This window comes from Columba livia, chromosome Z (assembly GCF_036013475.1).
Source record: "Columba livia isolate bColLiv1 breed racing homer chromosome Z, bColLiv1.pat.W.v2, whole genome shotgun sequence".
In the NCBI taxonomy this organism is placed as follows: Eukaryota; Metazoa; Chordata; class Aves; order Columbiformes; family Columbidae; genus Columba; species Columba livia.
In genome coordinates, this window is record NC_088642.1 from 21,142,072 (window position 1) to 21,163,764 (window position 21,693).

General features: G+C 36.4%; 1 protein-coding gene across 1 annotated transcript in view; it reads left to right on the plus strand.

Moving 5' to 3' along the window:
• Positions 1–5,514: 5,514 nt before the first annotated feature.
• The window catches only part of SLC1A3 (solute carrier family 1 member 3), a 63,586-nt gene continuing 47,407 nt past the window's right edge, over positions 5,515–21,693 (plus strand). Inside the window, exons 1-2 of the mRNA XM_005508016.4 lie at positions 5,515–5,860; positions 7,474–7,748. Coding sequence (XP_005508073.1) covers positions 7,568–7,748 — 181 coding nt within the window. The 5' untranslated portion in view covers positions 5,515–5,860; positions 7,474–7,567. The remainder of the gene's footprint in view (positions 5,861–7,473; positions 7,749–21,693) is intronic.

Here is a 21,693-nt window from a genome sequence, read left to right on the forward strand (position 1 = left end):
GTCATTATTATAAAAGCAACTTTGAGCTGTGGGTTTTTAAATTATAATTATTTTTACAAAAGATTTTTATGTGTCTTGATTGCAGTAATTATGATTCCATAGTATTAAATGTGTATTTAAAACGTCATGTTAGCTTACTGGTCCAGATAAATGAGTTTCCTTAAATGAACTTCATACAAAGGAGTGGTTTTCTTTATATTTGTCTTATTTGCTATGCTAGCAACACACTATAATACATTAAACAGCTGATAAACCATTGTTTCTTTACAAAAATAACTACAGACAAAGATGTCAAAAGAAGCACAATGTTTTATTTGAAAATACTTTCATGCAGATAATACCAGATTCTAATTCAGAAATGCATATTTCTCCTTGGTGTTTATTCTCACCTATCTGCCCTTGCTTTGTTTAAGGAGGTCATGTCAAGAAAATAAAGCAATAAAAAAGCAAAAAGGAATCTGAAACCATGTCTGTTTTACAGGCTACCACGTTAGTGGTGATAAGCCTGTGCCCTGTATAAAGAACATCCAGTATAAAGAGCATCACAAAATCCAAGAAATGGGCTTCTTCAACAACCAGTCTGATAGGGAATAAAAACAGAAAACAGTTCAGCCAGTGGGACACCCACTGATGGTCGCAAAATAGGACCTATGTGAAATTATTACTCTATTGCTACTGTGACCAGCACGAACTGGAGGTCACGATCTAAAGCACCCATGACAACCAGAACTTCCCAGACTCTCTGTAGATCAGCAGATTCACAAGTTACTGAAGTTTACAACTGATCAGAAAAAAAGTTTTTGGTTTTGTTTTTTTTTATTAGTTGGTGATTTTGTGGGGGTTTTTTGTTGTGGTGGTGGTGGTGGTGGTTTTTGTGTTTGCTTTGTTTTGCTTTGTTTTGTTTTGTTTTGTTTTGTTTTGTTTTGTTTTGTTTTAAAAAAAGGATCAGGAACAGGAAACAGAGGGGGACCTGAGAGAAAAGGGGTAGCAAGTTTCTGGCTCCAATGCAACACTCTTTTGTAACTAGCCACAATGCTGTATCAACTTTTCAAACGATCCTGTCTGACCCTCGGCGCCCATTTAACTGGTTGCCACTAGCTGGGGGAAAGCCAGTGAGGCTGCACTATGCAGCAGTTTGGATATGAAATGCTATCAGCTATCAATGCCATCCCAGTAGATTTCTTACAATGACACAACCCCATCCAATCTCCCATCCTTCCCAGACAACCTTGCCTATTCTTTGGTGAGAATTGCTCCATTGTACATACAGACATTCACATTCTTGATAAGACAGTCAGGGGAAAAGTTCATGAGGCATATCCTCTGCTGGTATAACTTCAGTTCCCTTCCCCCTTCTCCCAGGAGTGAGTGGGTGATCTGACTCCCTGTGTTGAAAGGAAACAAGGTTGTCTATTCAGCTGCAGTCAAACATACTGTATGTGTTAAGGCCCAGACAGCCTATGATGCTGAATGGAGATACTAGAGGTTCATGTTTCTCTGCTGGGAATTTTCACAGAGAAGAAAAGGAATGCCTCGTTTTTGTTGTACAACTTCCGACTGACAACTGACAGAGCTCAAAAGCATAGAATCGCAATTATTCTCATGGCACAAGACCTCAAAATGCAGGGACAAAAAAGACCAAAAGGATTTGTTGGCTGGTTTGAGTGAGCAGTGTTAAGACTGTAATGGGACACTAAATAGATATGCAGAAATAGATCACTGAAAATCTGAGTCCTTCTGATTAGCTTGGCCATTACTATTAATAATTTTGCCTAATCTCAGGCAAAAGACTTAGCTTTTCATTTTTTTTAATAGAATAGTAGCATTCTATAATAATCTAGAATAATCTTTTATAATATAATTTTTATTAATAACTGAGCCAATTATTTGCAAGGCATAAAAGATAAACTCAATTTCAGCATAACCAGTTGGGAAGTTTCCTGTTAAAAGTGACCAAATGCAACATGCTTTGATTAATGTAAGAAGGTTTTTTTTTACGAGACACAAAATCAGATCATACAGTCAAAGCAAAAATGGACGTTTGGGCCAAAACCAAGGTAAAAACTAATCCAAAATAATACTCCTGCAGTGCTTACACAGCAAATGTCACATCCTCAGTACCAACTATGGACCTACAGATCTTTTCCTGCAGGTCTTCATATTTGCTAACAGAACATAGCTTATGTCTTTTTTGATGAGTGTAGAACACATATAAGTGTATAAATTGCAGTATAGTGTCTCTTCCCACTGTTTTCAATAAAACATTGTCTTAATTTCCATTGTATCAGACCTTAATAAAAAATAAAGTATATTTTTCATATTTGGCTGTCTAAAACTGAGGTATTTGTCAAATGCCACTGTGTTAAAAAGAGCTGAAAATAAACAAACACCAAACCTCAACTTCTTATTTTATCATGTTCAAGAAAGCAACCACCAATCTCAAGGAAAAAAAAAAAAAAGCCACATTCACTAACTTGTGTGGACTAAATTTGGCCTCTTAGAGACTCAGTTTCTTCATTGGTAGAGCAAGGTACAATGGTAATTAACAGTTCTAAGCTGGATTTGGCCTTTCAAGGGGATAATACATATTTTTATTTTGTCCAAATTAATTGAATACTGGGGACATACTGTCATACCGTTTACCATGAATAAACATATTGTTTCACAATAATTTTATTCCAATTTTGCCATTGTGGTTTCAACAGTACTTCACTGAGATTCCACCTAGAACCCCAAAACTTCAAAGACTCAGCCAGTATTAATTTATAGTACTGATTTATTAATGTGAAGATGGGCTTACTTTAAATGTTAAAACACTTATTTCAGCTGGCATCCATGCACTCTCATGCTAGATTTATTACTACCTGGAAAATGAAATGGTTGTACAATTTCTTGCTTCATTTCCACTTGTTACATTTGCTACAACTGATCTCCCCGTGTTTTCGTCTGATAGCTCTAGTCAGCTGAAAATAACAATACTTTGTGTTTGAACAGCAGCTTCCACTCTAATACCTTTGCTTATTTTACAAAGGCCCTCAGATACTTTGCGGACATGCAAAGTACATTTACTGACTGACTTTGTTACCCACAACCAAACAGGGCTTGAGTTTACCATGATGTTTGATTTCAGGTGGCTGAACCCATAATGCCTGTGAGGATGAGGTTCAAGTTAAAACCAGTCCTTACCCTACACTTGCATTTCCCTGCTTTTCAAGCCACCTCATCAAAGTAGGTCTGAAAATGAAACTCAAAGCACAAATTAGAGTGCTGAGCACAGTGACAACACGGACAGGCTCATCAAGGTCTTAGGTCATTGCTTGTTGATTTAAAATCAAAACAAAACACAACCCTGAAGCAGGTGGAAATTATTTTGTCAATGTAAAACCAGTGGTAACAGTAATGACTGCTGCTCTGTGCTACTATTTCAAACATAAGAATGCTTTCGTATATTCTTAGTGTTGGCTGATAGAATCTAAAGCCTACAATATTTCTAGTAACTTTCGAGTTGCTATTCCTTGAAACCAACAATAATACTGAAAATTATGGATAGAAGTATTTTAGAAGCATTTTTAATTTGTCCTAGTCCTAGTCTTAAATACTTTATACTAAATCTGTTAAAACTGTTGTATATTTTAAAGGAAAGTTCAGTGAATTGTAATTTCAAGTGTTGCATGGTGACACTGTAGTATGAACAGTGACTCATTTATTGCTATCCAGGCACATCTAAAATACATGTTTATTATAACATAAAGGATAATACTCTTTATATAGTATAGTTACCTTATATCACCATCAAAGTCAAAATCAGTAAATGAAAGGGGTATTAGGAGAGAAAGGATGGAGTAAAAAAGATAGAAAGAAAATTTTGATCAAGAACATGTCATCAAAAAGCTCTTAATACTCAGTTTTTCTAAGCACTGTGTAATAATGCCTGTTGCCCACTGAGACCTGAAACAGAGGTATGACTGCTAAGTTGTACAACTGCTCATTGACTATTTTGTCTCACCAAACAGCTAATTCTCTCACAAGATTATCCTCATTTCTTATAGACTCCATTATTAATGAAAGTGTTAAATGATTATATTCTTTTGGATCACCTCATTTGGAGCCTGACCCCTCTCCCATTAAGACAACTGGAAGATTACTATTCATATGAAAAGAGGGCAGAAATAAGTCCTTATCTGGGAGGTTTCACAGAAAGCATGCCATACTCTAAAATGAAAGATCAAACAAGCAGATCACTAAAGGCCAAAGGTCAGTTAAGAGGTCAGTTCCCATTTCCTGGAAAAATAGTGAAAGTATTTTAAACCTGCACCATGAAAAATAAGAATGAGATAGACTTTTTAGCTTTCAGGTATGAGAAAATACAGCATGTGTTTCTATCATTGCAACAACATTTCTTCTTGCTTTTTAAAGCAAATTAATAACTTGATTTAGATGCTTACTCTCTTTCTTAAGTTAGATAACTAAGATCAAGATTCCACAGTACACAGTTCGATCTCTAACCTACATTAATCATGAGTAAGTTTGCATTATACTGAAAGATAATTTTTCTCTAAATTATACATCATTATCTGAAGCACATTTAAAGTAGAAAACACTTTAGCAAAACCATTACTGTGACTGTGTGGAGGTAACACTACTCATAATTTTATTTCATGTCTATTTTTGTGTGTCTAAGACATAACATTATTTCTGTACACTTCAAATAGCTTTCCAGGGGAAAAAAAATATGGAAGCCATATAATCTATAAACCAACTTCTTAAATTATATGTTTAGGATGAATTTATATAACTTTCCATTTACAGTATGTGTTTATCTTGTAAGAAAATACAGTTTAAAATATCATTAAAGATGCACTGAAATACAATTATTAAATATTTTAAACAGACTTTACCAATATTTCAAATGAAAGTCTTTCTCTAAAAAGTGAAAGAAGGTCTTTGGGAATTCCCCTGCCTCTACTCTGTAAACATCTTTTCAATAGTACAAACTTTTAAAAGCTAAAAGAAACTGAAGGCCACTTATTTCCCAAAAGTGGATGTTTCATGCTTTTCCCTTCATCTTCATTCCATGCTATTGAAACAGGCTGAATGGGGCTTAGTACCAGTGAACTTAAATTGCTAAACAAGAGGCAAGTCTCATCATGTGTTTTGAATATCTACAAGAAACATGCAAAGAATTACAGCTCATTATGTTTTTCTCTATTCTTGATAATGCTCCAGTTGCTTCTGAAAGATATGTGTGGTTCCCCACCCTGGGAAGAGTAGATCATGAGTAACTGTCTTTAAGAAACAGAAAATAAGTGATGACTTCACACCCTCTTGTTAGAAGAAACTAACATGGTTTACATATTTTACCACATATTTTTAAAAGCACATGGATAGTGTTATGCAATTATGTTTAGGCTTTTCAGATTTCCAGTCTGGACAATGTAATGAAGAAGTGCCCCAGCCTCCCCTGCTCTGTGTGTCTGTGTGTGTGTGTGTATCTTTAAATTCTGCCTGAGTTCTGATTTTGCATTTCTAACGAAGCTGAACTGACAGAGCGTGAAAGTGGTCTAAAAGGAAAAACAAAGAAAGTGACCCAGCTTTCACCGTGCCAAGACTAGTCAATATTCCAGCAGCTCAGCTTTCCCCTCTCTTCTGATGTGTTTCTGTTTTTTTCAGAGCGGAGCTGACAGTCTCCTCCCCTTTCCTTAAGTTACTGCCATAGTAAGTTGCTGTATTCCGGAGCACATGCGGATTGTCAGTTTTCTCTCTCCCGCTCGCTCAGCTCTGCAGCTCTGTTTTATTAGCTGGGAAAACCCCCACCTGATCTACCACTACCGTGTTCTTAGGGTACTGAAGATCTGAAAAGGTGAGCCGATCGTTTCGTTTGGTGGGTTTTGAGTAAGAAGTCTGATTTTTTCACTCTCTGCCTTTGCATGTTACTTAATGTAATGATCCTTTTAGCTGTACCCTTGTCTTTTCTTGATCTTAATGTAAGTCATAACGGCCAGATTAGCTGCACTAATCATCTTGGAAAGAAAAACCACTGTGAACAGTGGTTTTTTTTTCTTTTTTTCAAAATTAATTGTTCTGAAAATAATCCTGCATGCACACAGTAATCGTGTCCAAGCTAGAATACTTACTAATCTAAATATCTAGCTCAGTCTCAGAATGTTTCCATTTTGTAAAGAAGCAAAGCATATAGCATTCTGTTAGAATTGTGGGAGAATATTGCACTGGAGTGTCAATCTTGAAACATATGGTAGAAGCAGCGATCAAATCCCATCAAAAGAAATTTGTTACAATATGGTATCTCCTCTGAAACACGCTGTTTGAAAACCCTGTGAATTTATATTCTAAGTGCTTTCTTTAAAAAGGTATCTAGGAACTAGATTTATTGAAAGTAAGGTATTAGAGTTGGACTGTAAATGTGTGTAGATGGAGAGAGATTTCAGTTGAAGCAACTAACTGTCCATTTATTAATTTCTCATTTCTTCATAAAAACATGCCTGTGTATTAACTAAGTCTTCAGAAAACTGGATTTTCAGAGAATACCCTTGTGCAGGCTCCATTATCAAACAAATGAATACCAAGCAGCCACAAAAAAAAAAAAAAAAAAAAAAAAAAAAAAATATCTTAAAAGGAAAAATGTTGACTTAATGAAGGATTTTTAATATTAAAACATTTTAAGTTTGAGTCAGTGTGTGATTTCTTAAAATCAGATTATATCCCCATAATTGCTGCCAGGCCAAGCTAAGCGTTATTTTGCAATGTGAACTTGTATTACAGTCTGAAGTGACAAGCTAAGTGGGATATAACTTCTGATGTTTTACAGATGTGCTCTGAATAGTTTATACACTTCAAAGATGAATGTTATCAACATAAAACTGTCAAAGGCATATCTTCTAAATATCAGTTGGGGGATAAATAAACTATTCCTGCTGTGGTTTGCCATGTGAAAAAGAGTATTTCAGCCAATGCATTGAACCATTTAAAAAGATCCGAAATGCAGAACATTTCAAATGTACCAGTTCAAGCAAAATATTTATCTCCAGTGGTAAATGTGAAGGTGAGCTAGAATTCTTTTCAGATAATATGGGCCTGCTAAACAGATAAAAATGAAGCCTGACAGTTTTAAACATTATAGCACCTTAGGCTTCCACAAATTTTCCTGATTTTACATTAGTATATCTCTAGCAACTGGAAAAAAAAAAAAAAAAAAGAAGTTATTCATGGGTTTTACAGCATGACAGCAACTCAGATTAATTTCTGCACACACAGGACATGTATCTGATCGGTTGATATAATCCCCAACTCAAATAATTCTTTAGCAGTCATTGACGCGATGTATCAAAAACTGCAGTTGACAACTTAGATCCTACGAATAATACAAGTTTTACTGAATATTTGCTTCCATGTAAACATATGGCTAGTCATATCTTTAAAATCTTATTGCAATATTTGAAATTTCTTGTCTTGCAGGTTTCACCAGCACCTCCCACGGCAAAGAGTCTTCTGCTTTTCAGAGGGGATATTGACAGAAGTTAACTGTAAAAGAAAACCTCCTGCAAAATAGATGACTAAAGGTAACGGAGAAGATCCAAAAACTGGAAGTAGGATGGAACGCATTCAACAAGGAGTCCGGAAACGTACACTTTTGGCAAAAAAAAAAGTGCAGAGCATAACAAAGGATGATGTTAAAAGTTATTTATTGAGGAATGCCTTTGTGCTCTTCACCGTTGTTGCTGTGATTCTTGGTGAGTAATTTGTTCAATAGGATCTCCAGTGCATTTGACAATGACAATTTGCCTGGGCGATTTGCATTACAAATGAGATCCCAAATTCTTCTGCAGTGATAAGAATGTTCTGGCTTGGAGATTTTTGGCTTTGACAGCTGCATGCTGAAGTTTAGGGAAGACACATTTACATTATTCTAGTAGTGTGAAGGATCATTTTCCTGAAGAAATTCAACTGTTTTATGGTTTCGCCTCTTAAAGAATTAGATAAAAAACTGAATTGAATGCTTTCAATGAAAACTTTGTCTACAAAGCCAATTGCAGCAAAATGTTCAGGATGTAACTTTTATTTACCTAATCTATATATACACACATATTAAAAACAAATAAACAAACAAAAACCAAATAAAATCCCACCTTGCAATGACAATCAGAAGTCCACAATGAATGAAGTGAAATTTCTAGGCAAAGGTATATATTAGAGCCTCAGCCTTTTCAGTTTTCTCTTGATAAATGCAAAACAATCAAACTTAAGTACAAGCTTAAGCTCTCTCAGTCACTCACAATCTTACACATGCATCTTTCAGATGGAATTGGGGCAACAATAGCAATGTTACTTATTCAAATGACCACAAGATAACACCTGACTAAATGCCTTTTTAGAGTATATGGAGAGGAATCCAGAACATCAAACAACGTTTAGATTTGGAATGCACCAAAATGCAAATTTAAAATACTGCTACACCTTTTGAATTTACATTAGAAAGTGAATCTTCTGAGAAAAACATACAATTTTTAAAAGAAATTTGCCTTTATATGTTTAAGTGTTCACTTTTGGTAATTTTCCTTTAACTACAGCTTTTCTAAATGACACCATATGTTTCATGAAATACCATTCTTTAGAGCCTGAGCAGGAACAGTATGTCTTTACTGAACTACTTTAATTTTTATTTTCTAATTAATTTAAAATATGAAACTGCAAATCTGCTCATTAAAATCCAAATGTTAACACTTAAAAATAAGGGTGCATATCCTACACCTATGTAGGCCCTAATGTCCTTGATAATGCTATTCCATATAAATCGTCACACTATTTTTCTACAGCTTTTTTAGGAATTCATATTTTAGGGCTTTACCATTATTGTTGCTTGATACCATATCTGCAGGGTTATTTTACATTAATTTTAGGTTTGATGGTCTTTTTCTGGGAGAAAATTAGACAACTATATTAATTCACATATTGATTAAAAAAATACTTTGTTGCTATAACAGAAATGCCAGCCTCTCATATTTATCAACAGTATTTGATCACAAGTACTTTTAGTTCCTAAATATGTATGTGTTCAATGCAAAAAGCTCATTAATATCAGGGATAAAAAACTAAGGGATTTTATCTACAATGGTCAGAAAAGGCAGAACAAATGAAGCAGGTCTTAAAACACTATCCAGCCTCAAAGGAATGCAATTCTTTGATTATCTCCTGTCTATACTGCACAAGACCTGTGTGCTCTTGCAATTTTTTCACTGTCATCTGCCTCCACTGTGACTCCTATAAATTTGGCAATGTGAGAACAGACACGGGGGTTGGACAAGTGTTTTTACTGTTATTGCATGTTCCAATTAGCTTTAGATGACTGGGGACAAATGTCTGCCCACAGCTCCACTACCACCTACAGCAACCAGTAAAGCTGGAACATAAGTTGGAGAACTAATGAAAATGTGCAGCTGCCAGCTGCTCCAATTCCATGTATGAACCTATAGACATATCTGGCCTAACACACGGAAAAAAGCCTTCACATTACAATGATGGAATACTCCAAAGTTTTCTCAGATTCCTTATTTGTGGTGTAACTGTACAGTACATACGTATGATTAGAACAGTGAGGTCACAGCTCATAAAAGGTAAGACTTTGTATTTTTGAGAGTTTTGTGCTGTTGTGGCGAAATTCAGAAGGAGGAAACAGTTGGTTAGAGTTTGGAAAAAGCTCACTGGTTGAACTCCATCTGTCTAGTTTGGCAAAGACTAAATTGTTATAATCTCTCAGTTGTTTTGTGATCTGTGGAAAATCAGATGGTGGGCTTAATCCCTTTTCTAGCAGACAGTAATCAACATTGTGAAATTAACCCACTAATTAGCACTGCTGGCAGTCTCATCAGAGATGCTTGGATGTAAGTGTGGGGGGAAACCAAACTATACTCAGGTGAGGGTTGAATAATTTATAAGAACTGAGTCTTCATGGTCTCTGTAATCTAAAGAGATAGATGACATCAGTTTTTAGGGCTGACACTACAGCAATTTTCATAAAGACTAAATTCAGGAAACAAAAAATTTTAGCTTTAAAGGGAGCAACGTTTCTTCAGAAACATTTGTTTCAGGCCTCTTTTGTTAAGGGACTGACATGAAAAATCCTATTTAATAGAGCATTTCAATTTTCCTTGCTGAGCAGGATGGGTGCTGGTAGAGGTTAAGTGGATAGGATCGTATGTCTTAATCCAGTCTCAGGACTGTAGTTTATAAAAGGCACTTGAGTTTATGTCTGCCTAAACATGCATTTTGTTTTGAAGTGAATAGCTGCAACATGCATTTGTTTGTGTTGCATACTGATACTTTGCATAGTAGAGATTTTCTGGCATTCATATAACAATCATCATTATCACTCTTGTTGTTGTTTTTAGAGAAATTTTAACTGCTGTTAAGCCCTCTGACAAACTTTGAGAAAAGTGTGGTCAATGAGTTATGATGCAGTTTTTCAGATTCTTCTAGTATACCAAGAAATATTAAACAAGTTCTCAGCATTGGATCTTGGCAAGAGGCAATGAATGAGAACAATTATGTGAGGTGAATTTGAAAAGCTGACCACTGCTAAATTCAGAGTGTCATGATGACCAGGAGCAATTTAAGGTAGGCTAGAGGTCATGGTGGCTCATGCAAAATCTGCAGGAAGTCTTAAGAACTTTGAAGTGCTAGCCAAATTACTGGCAAAATTTCAGGCAGTGCCCTCTCTCCCACGCTACTTTGCTCCATCATCCTGCCCTCAAAATGCCTTCCTTTCAGATACTCTTCCTTCAGTAGACTGTCTTGATTCTCTGCTACTTACCTCCCATTTTCCAAAAATGCCACAGAAGCCCAGACTTTACTCTGGCAGGGCTTCTAAATGCCAAGGAATCTCCTGTGGATTCTCAACTTGTACGGAAGGAAAGATTGAGACACACAGAGCTGCTAAGCAGGCATCCTGAGAAGCTGTTCACAGAGAAATACTGTTTCAATTGAGGGGGTCAGTGAAGCAGAGGAAGGTTGTGGAGCAAATACTTTGAAAATAAGGTTCTGCATATATATGAAACGTTTATAGCTGCGAATCATTAGCTAAAATCCCCTTTACAGTGCTGAAGCTATATGCTGCAGTTATCCCCTGGGACATTAAAGCAGGACGGAGATGGATCCAGTTCTGATTTCTGTCTACCTGACCACCAAAGGGAACACAAGACTGGTTGTGTCATGGAACCAAATCTTCTGTAATTGCAGGCAATAGATGTGAAATGTAGACAGGCCCATACAACATCTGTTTTACAACAGCACGCACCATATATAAGATTCCAAAACTTTCCAACATCTTTATAAAAAAACTTGTTAAAAGTACAGAAAGAAGACAGGAGATATGAAGGTATTGCCAATGTCCCTACGTCCCCGAAAAAAGCAAAGAGTCAAATAAAGCCTGCAGATGATCCTTCATTATAAGGAACGTAAAAACCACACAAAACCCCAAAAATATTCTAACAGTGCAAAGCGTGCAGAGTAGCAGATGCTCTTATTTCAACACACTTCTGCTCTGAACATTAGTTTAAAAGGAGTCCTAAGAGGCACAAGTCTGTAATATACAGGTAGAGAGAATCCTGGATAAAACCTACTCTTGTGTGTTGAAGTGACATCTTTTCTGCTACTGGCAGGCCCTCTGTACCCACAGAAGGCTGAGGCTGACATACCCAGAGAAGGGTGTTCGACCCAATCACACGCTGACAATGAACATGATGACAGTGCCTAAGGCAGCCTTGGTAAAATTTGCATGAGAACAAAGCAAGGACCTATCGATAACTACAGGACAAACAGCTGTAAGAGATGAGTCCTAGGTGAGGGAATACCTTAAATGTGACACCAGACAAAAGATTAAGATATATACAAGAAAACCAGGGTAGTTTCTGAACAGCTGAGGAAAAATTAATTCTACTTATGCTGAACTCAGAGGCTTCCTCTGTCCCAATGCTCTCTTAAAGAACCTGCCCACCACAATTGTTTTCTCACTGAGTGAGAAAACCTTCCTAAGTAATATTCTGAAAAAAATAATGAGCAAAACCTTTATTCTTTTGAAGTTAATAAATAGTTATTATTTTGGAAAGAAAAACAAACAAAACAAAACAACAACAAACAAGAAACCAAACAAATAAAACATAAACAGGCACTGCAAGATCCAGAGCAACACTAACGTAAACACTCAAAAGAGATGATCCTTTTCAAAAGGGAGAAAAAGTATAGAAGTACAAAGAAATTTAATTCTGCTATTGAGTAGCCAGTAATAGAAGTCATATTATGAAATATGAACAGTATGCTCTTTTAGCAGTTCCTTCAAAAATAAAATGTTGTTAATCTATTATCACAAACTTAATTTCTTACTGTGCACTCTGGTGTTACTGAAATGAAATGGCACTGGTTGTTGGACTGCCATACATGGCACAGAGTAAGAACAATAAACTTGGCTACTTTGCAAATCACAATTGTGCATTCTAGAGACAGCAGCTGTGTACACATGCACAGTAAAGGTAAAAAATGTGCTATATATAGGCTTATTACCTTCCTATTTCCTCTAAATTGTCAAATCAGTGGAATTGCAAAGTGGTGCTCAAAAGTAGTATGCCTGAGTGGTCATAAAACAATCCAGAGAAACACGCATTCACTAAACTCTTCACACAGCTTGTAAAAAGGAAGATGAGATTCTCAAAAGTCTCTCTAGAAATTTAATTTCAATTCATTTATGTAATACCACTGCTTACAAAGCAGATTTCAAGGCTGTCCTGGGTGGAATGCAGGACAGTAACTGCATGAGACATGTAGGATGTTTATATGGTTTCTCAGAGACTTTACAAGAAAATTGTCTGAATGCTAGTACACTATTGAAATGATGCTATCAAGAGATATGTAACAGAAGAGTTAGTGGGTATCTCAAAGGCTGTCAAAGAAAATTTTGTGTTGAGCATAAAAGGGAATTAAAAAGACATTTCAGCAGTAAATGAACTAGTATTAGTGCTTGCCAGTCCTTTACACTTGTTGGTAGGCATGTACTGTAGTCACTATGGTGACTGCAAAGCAGTACAAAGTCATAAGCTAGGTGCCAATGATTCATATGCTGAGTAAATGTTTAACATTGTTAGATTCTTACTAGCACACCATAGCTATTGTACAGCTAGAATGAGTTGTCACCTGCACCAGAATGCTTTTTAGTTGGCCACAATGAAGAAGTAGCTGAAGACGGCATGTTCAGTTGTTTATGAATTCCTGAAACTTTCATTCATGTGGCTTAAATTTTTCACACAGATTCTTGAAATAACCAGGCATCTGAAAGTTTCCAGGGATTTTATGGTACTGAAGAAAAAAATACTTTTATAAAATATTTATATTTTTAGGTAAATCAAGATAAAGTACATTTGTAAAAGTATACAAAAATTCCTATATTTAAAAGAGGTAATAAAGAGACTAGATTGTCTGGATGATAATAAGACTGGCAAAAAAAAGTAACATATAAATGCAGGCATTGTGATAATTTTTAATATAGCAACAATTTCTACATCAGCATCTGAAAGATATTGATTTTTTAATTTTTTCATGCCCTGTTAAAAAAAGTATATATTCTGGAACCACCAACTGCATAACACAATCCATGCAGTCACATTAGTTTTATGGTTCTTTAAGACAGCATTGGGATAGAGACAGCCTCTGTGTTCAGCATAAATACAATTATTTTCTCCTCAGCTGTCCCCCAAACTGTCTTGATTTTCTTGTATATACCCATACAAAGGAAATTTATTTTGATGATAGATTTTTAAGGCATTTTTTAACAACAGGGGTTAATAATTGTCCCAGTCACCTGTACAACAGTGAAAAGAAAAGCAGTTAAAAACAGGAAAAGAGTCAAAGAAAACCAGAAGGGTAACAGGAGAATCAGGAGGATAACAAAATGTTGCTGATACTCATATTTTGTGGTTGTTCTCCCATGTCCTTTCTCTTAGCAGAAGTTACATTTACCATTTGAATTCTTGTTCAGTTATGAACTTTGAAGAAATGCATTTTCTTCCTTGAAACTTGATGTGTGTGTGTATTTTGTACTGGCATGGATAGAAGATCATAAATGGAAATCAGCCTTAAAGTTACAAAGTGTGCGCATGCTTTTCCTCAGGTACTGTAACAAAACTGAAAATTAATTTATTCAAAAAAGGCTATAAAAGATGGGGCTTAAGTGTTAAACATTATTTACACTGAAATATAAGTTGGTCCTTTAAACTGGCTCTAGTAAATGCTCTGGTTTTACTATTCACAAGTACTAAATTAAAAAAAAAAAAAAAAAAAGGAAAAAAAGAAAATTACCTTTGTGTGAGTATATCAGGACCATTAATCAGGGAATTCCTGGGAGTACTAACCAAAAGCAATTGATAGATAAGGCTACTGCATGTATTTTGATGTTTTTTTAAATAGTTTATACTTGGGACACACATGGATGTGCAATGTAGTCCTTCAAAGCCTAAAACATAAGCAAAGGAAGCTGCGTGTGGAATCCGCATCTCAGAGCTGGTGTCTTTTTAATGCATGAGCAGCAGCTAGGAGACTTGAAAGAGTAAACCCACATGTCCACAAGCTAAGCATATAACTGCCCAAAACTTGCCAGAAGAAAAACAAACAGGTTTGCATTCCTACTCCCACTCTTTTCTGAGTGAGTCAGGACCACACCAGGTATTTTCACCCAGTCAAGATCCAGAAGCACAAGAGCCCTCACCTTGGGAATTGTTTCAGCAGCGCTGGAGGACCTGGCTTGCTCCTTTTACTTTCAAAAGGCAAGTTACAGAAGGATGTAATTCCACCTTTCCTTTCAAAGTTGTGTCATCAAGCAGGAGGAAATGCAGGATTTCTAAAGACAAATATATATGCCAAGAGAACAAAAGGGGGCATGATGTTTTAACCTAATGGCTGAAATACTCATCTACAACAGGGAGCCCCAGGCTGTGAAGTAATTCTTTGGGTAAGAACAGCAACACAGGGCATCCCAAATCCAGGTGATTCTCTGCATGCATGTGTGAGTCATGTTGAGTTTCTAGATTCCCAGGACTCAGCCTGGAATTAGGCAAATAGATGTTTAGGTCATGGCAATTCCGAGGAAAAAAAAAAAAAAAAAAAAAAAAGTAAGAACAGCAAGAAGTGAGGGGTCTTCCAAAACAAACAGAGAAGTGCCCATTAACTTTATAGAGTTTCAGAGCTAAGCTTTTTTATCTAGAAGGCCTTTGAAGGTCACAATTTGGTCTCAAGTACTTACTATGTAACTAAGTACTGTTACAGGTGCCAGTTTCCCTTGCCATTTTTGTGACCTTTAAGACAGGGAAATTCTACCATTCTGAATAACACCTAACAGTGAAAAGAGAGGTATCATAACCTATATGGAGGTTACATCTAAATTAATCCTTTGTCCTTCAGATGAGTTAACTCACAAGAAGTTATGCATGAGGCCTCTTTTTAATCACCTGAAATAAAATGTTTTTGGAAATTCATGTGTTGAGAGAGGCCATTGACCAGCAAACTAAATAGATGGAAGGTTCTAGTTATTAATATTTTCATAATCATATTAAAGTTTTAGGGATGAAGTCGCCCAACTAACAAAGCATCCTAACTATCTTTTTAAGAAGATAGCACCATGATCCCATGAATTTCAGTTCTGAGCCTGATTTCCTTATCAAAATAATTCACTGAATGCAAAATGCAGCATAAATAAAGGGTTCCAGTAATGCTTACAGCTGATATGGCAAAAGTCCTACATTCTACAACAGGAAATGCAGTCTGTCCAGGTTGTTTGCATGTATCACTAAAATACTGGATAAAAAGATTCTTTAAAATCTTTTAACAAAGTCTGCCACGTGAGTTATGTTCCATGACCCAAACAGTTCTGGCATAGGCATATCTTGATTCAACAAAATACTTAAACCTCAGTGGCAAGCATCTTGTTTACACATTTAGGCTATCAGTAATAAGCTAAATTAACAGGTGGTTTTGTAGGAATGAAAAGTTGGGCTAGCTCCGTAGAGATATGAATGCATAATTTGAACATCTCACAAACGATGGAGTAAAACTGCATATCAAGGAAGACAAGCTTACAATGAACTGTTTTGTGGTGTATTTCTAAGGTGGAATCAAAAACAAAACAAACAAAAACAAAACAAAACAAAGACAACTATCAAGGTCTAACCTTCTAACCTCAGGCTTTCTGTTAAAATACATTGGAAGTTCTTCAGAGAACTCTGTTTTCAGAACATATTTGCACAAATTTCTTGGCACTGGAGGATCTCATTGCAGTCTCATTGACTGCAATTCCTTATTGTTTCTATACTGTGGAAAAGACAAAATTATATGGATGAGCAGTTGAAACAGTATTAGAGAAACACAGAATCCAGTGCTGTTACAGACTATGTCAGCTTCCAGTGGAGAAAAAACAGGAAAGAAAGAAATGTAAAGTCAAGAAAGGTACTATGTAAGAGAGCAGTTTTCTTATCTGTTGGGAACTATTCTTTATGGGAGTAAAAAACTTAACATCGGTCAAAAAGGTGAAGCAGCAAAGTAAACCCAGGCATGAAACAATCAGTTACTAGAGTAACTTTTTAAAGCACTGAGTAGTACAATAATTCTAAATAATACTTCACAAAACAAAATCTGGCACATATTGTGAGTGTCTGATCCTCTTTATATGCATAGTAAGAGATTTTTCCTGAATTTTGATGTAATTATTTGGGGTTTTTTTTTGCACAAAAAGTATTTTTTCTGTAGCTCAGAGATTAATAAGAGTACATAAACTAGGAATAGTTTGTCTTTCAGTAAAGTCTTTTGTCTGAGGGTGAAATCAGGAATAATGTCCCCATTCCATAAAGAACAGTCTGCTTCAGTGCCAACAATGAAAACTCTTTTTCATTCTAAATCCTCTATAAATGCCCTGCTATTGCTTGTCTTATAAATAATAACAAAATAGAAATAGAATATGAGAAATAAATACAGAAACAGAACAAGGAAAATAGGAGGAAAATGAGAAAAAAAAAAATGAAGGCAGAGAAGCATTAGTTGGATGAAAAGAGAACAATCTTTTGGACATGTTCTCAAAGGAAGAAAATTAATTGGGGACGAAGGGCAAATGAACCAAACAACAAGAGACAGAAGGGAAAAAAATAGTCTACGGGTTTAACATTGGAGCCAAGAAGTAGCAAAGGACAGACTTCAGAGATTTTTTTTAGAAACTTTTTAGTAGTAATCAGATGCTGTTATATCCTCAGATTTGATATAAGAAGCATCCCAGTTTAGGTAGTACCTCATAAAACTGGGATTTTACTCATTCCTTAGTTACATCAGTTCCTCCCTACAGCCTCAGACTCTCCATTCCAATCCAAGAATGAGGAGCTGCGTCTGCAAGTAAAGACAATGTGCAAGTGCCCAGCCATAGCTGTAAAGGTGTTTCAGGAGTTCAGACACTTCCAGAGTTAGGCAGTAGCAGGCAGAGGTTTTGAGTGTCTTAATTTTGAGCTGCAAATTATGTGCCTATGTATCTATGTTAATCGAGCTCTAAATATCCATAAAATACATAAATATTATAAAATGCCTCTGGATCTTTGCAAATTGTAACTGAACAGTGGTGTTAGCAGTCTGGTCTGGGATTTTCGGAAGGTAATAGCTCTCACTGGATAAAGCACATCTTCAGGCTCAGATTCAAGAGACAGGTGTTCCCAGTGCATAGTGTATTTCTGTCTCTTTAGTACAACTGAGAGCACCCTGGCACTCCCGTGTCATCTAAGCAAAGGCAACACACTTATTTCTCTTCTGACACAGGCAACAATTCTTTGACATCAATGTAACTATTACTTCACTATACATTTGCTTTCCTCTGAATGCATCTCTTTATAGCCTTAGAATTCTGTCTAGGTGGACATGGAGGCTTTTTTGCCTGGTATTTTCTGATCTTTCACAGCTTAATTGGGGTAGAAGTTTCAGTTAAATTGCTCGATGTCTGGAAGACTTGGGGAGCCCTAGGGTGCATGTATGCATGCACAATATACTCTGCATTATGTGAGTAATGACTTTAGCAGTACAAGAAGGTGTCAGGCCTGCCACAAATCAGTATATACCATCCACAACTACCATGGGTAGTCCACTTGTACGCAATAAGTATTGTGCATCATGACTAAAGTAGATACGTGTTTTATATACAGACAAACCAGATAGTTTGTTTTTCACCAGAAAATTGTCAATAAGTTCTAAGATACTACTTTGCTGCTAGAATCATCCCATACAACAAAACCTTAAGCTCTCTACAGCACTGGCACCATCCAGTTGAAAGGGAAGGAACATATCACACAAAAACATATACACCTATACAGGTGAGATTCACTGCTGGGTCTCTCTCAGGTGAGAGCTGTAGAGGAATAATAACTTCTATATTAAGCCAACTGATACTTTGCCTTTTTCAGATCTGAAACAGAGAAGCAAGTTCATGTGGACAACTTTAGCTCTAAACTCAGCCTTAGAAAAAGACAATTAAAGGAATTTTAAGCTACCTATTAGCTCAAGTTCTGGATTGCCACAGGAAGAGTAACTGATAAGTTTTCTTAAGGGTATGATTCTGTGATTGACTAAGCCAGTCCTACTTCTGTCCTTGGCTGCACATTTCCACCCTCAAAGGCTTGCTTTCCTCCCTTGCCATCACAGCAGCACCATCATCACCTAGCACACCAGTAAGCCTGTGCAGGGAACTGGTCTGGCAGAAAAGCGACCCAATGAAAATAGTTCCTCCCTGGTTTAACTCCCATATGAGCTCATCTCAGTATCTCACAAGTACAAGTAAGGAATTTGGTTCTGTCTAGTTTAGAGAAAAGGAGTCTGAGGGGGGGGCCTCATTTCTCTCTACAGCTTCCTGAAGTGAGAACGTGGAGAGGGAGGTGCTGAGCTCTTCTCCTTGGGGATCCAGTGACAGGACATGTGGGAAAGGTTCAAAGCTGCATCAGGTCAGGTTCAGACCAGACATGAGGCAGCATTTCTTTACAGAGGGGATGGTCAAACACTGGAACAGGCTTCCTGGAGGGGTGGTTGATGCTCTGAGCCTGTCAGAGCTTAAAGGGCATTTGGACAAGGCTCTGCTTCAACATTTAGTCAGCCCTGAAGTGCTCAGACCATTGACTTGATGACAGTTGTAGGTCCCTTCCAACTATTCTGTATTCTATTCTACTCTGTTCTATTCTAGTCCATTCCATTTTATTCCATAAAAAAAGAACAGCTTAAACTGTAGTCTCTTCCTGGCTACAGCAATTTGGTGCTCTCCTCAGTACTATTCCCCTCAGTTTGAGCCCATGTGTGCACTTCCTCACCGTAGTTATTTGCCTATCACAGGACATGGACAAAACAGCCTTCAACTCCTTGTCCTGAACCAAGGGCATTTCTTGGATATTTTTGGAATGGAGTCTCATAAAGTGTTCTTTAGGTTTTCCATCACATATACTTTGTGTGAAGGACCTTTAAATAGGGTCATAATTTTACACCTTTAGGATAAAAAAGGTCAAAGAGAGGTGAGTACAAAGGCAGTACTGATGACCATAGAATACAAGAAGTAGTTCTCAAATTCTTAAAAGTAGTAACTCTGCTGCAGCCCTAAATTAAATGGAGTAAAAAGAAAAGAAGTAAGTAGTTAGCTACTAAAAAATAATTAGCATAATATGAGATAATTTTAAACATAAAATTAGTAAAAGTAACAAACAAACAAAAGGCACAAAAAAAGGTCTGCCACAGTATGTAGGTACTGAATATTTAGGTTAGACAAAATGTTTTCAAAGGGAGCATACTGCCTTACCTGCATAAGGAAAACCAGAAATTAAGGAATGAGTGGGTGATACACAAGCTGGGCGAGGGTGCGGGGAAGGTTCAATATGAAATTACAGAAAGAAAAAGATGAAAATCAAAAGCATGCAAGCAAATTGGTGAGTCTGTGGTTCTCGTGGCAAGCAAAAAAAAGTGTTTGTGATTTTGTCGGCAACTTGAAGTATCTCTTATCACTAGAGAAGTTATTTACCTGTTTGTCCCAAGTAAATACAGTTGCAGCCTTATCTGAAACTGGTTCTTGGAAGTAAAGGTGCCAGAACAAAATTATAAATTAAGCAGAAATGAATGACCCAAAGAACATCACCATTCATTCCTGAGCTCTGCAGGAACCTAAGAGTGAAATGGCTGTGCAGCTAACAAAAATATACAATGTTCTATTAAACTGGTAGGAGCCTGCTTCTCTTACTGGCTCTAGTCCAACTTCTGTTACAGAACAAAATGTTATTTACTTGCTGGTTACAACGTTTTCTGAGAGAGCGCTATTAACATCTGTTACTTTAGCACACCACTCTACCTCGTTGAAGGTATTCTTCTCCAGTTACTATGAAGTTTTCTATTTCCTGGTGGAAAAGAAGAAGTCTGTACCTCATCTATTAAAGAAAAGGATATTGATACAGACCGCGTTTAACAGTATTTTAAGATTTACTAGTAAAAAGCAGATGTGTATGTAAACCTTATTGTTGTGTTCTGTTTGAACTGGCAAGCACTAACATGGAAAAGGCGGCTCTTGGACTGTCGTTAATATACCACCTAGTAATTTCCCCTTCAAATATGCTTGAGTGATTTTTGATCAATTTAAAAGTAAAACTGCTAGTTTTTTCACTTTCTGCATGAAAATGCAACAGAAAGCATGGATATTGTAAAAAATATTACTTCCAAATAATGGAGTGGCCTTAATTCCTGTGTTTCTGAAATAAGATATAGGCCAGAAGCTCATACAGATTCATTTTTAAAAACCGAGACATCACTGATTTAACAAAATTGCTGCTATTGTTCACTTAAAAATATGCCAATTAGGAGATTCCTTATTTTCTTTATTCTCTTAAGATTATGAATTATTTGAAGTAGTGAAAAAACACCAATCTTATCTCTTTATTAAATTTTTATATCTATTTATTCTGAGTAGGGCAAGGAGGAAGATAGACTTGAGCTTCCCTAACATTCTTGTATGAACATTCACATCTTGGTAAAGCATCTGTCATCTTCTAACAGTTAAGGGCTTTTTGTTTGGTTGGTTTTTTTACTGATATGGTGTTTTAAACCTGCGTGTAGGTGTGTTTAGTTCAGGGACTGCTCTCTTCTTACCATGATTATCTGCAAATCAGGTTTTCCATAAATTTGACTGTATCACTAACAATAACACTTATAGGTCTAATCTGATTGATTTCTTCATTATGAACTACATAAGTTATTCAGCAATATGGCTCTGTCATACAGCTATACAAATATATAGAATTCAGCTCCTTAGCTTAAACAAGCACTAGTGATTTTTGGCCACAAAAAGCCAAAAAAATTCTGTCACGAAGTCTACTCTTCCCTGCAGTGCGGGAATGGTACACCATTTACCATTTGAGAAGTCAGGCTCTGATAGCGTTGATTATAGTTGTTTTTTTCTGTTACAAAGGGTAGACAGAAACCTGCACAACAGGTTGTGGGAGCTTGTTTCACACAAGGCTTTGTTTCATTACAATTTTCAGAATTAATCAGAAACTTGAAACTTTTTCTGTGAAAGGCCACCTACAGTCTTGATCATGGAGGGTGCTAAGCACTACAACTCTTACCACACACAAGATGGATGTTAAAACACTG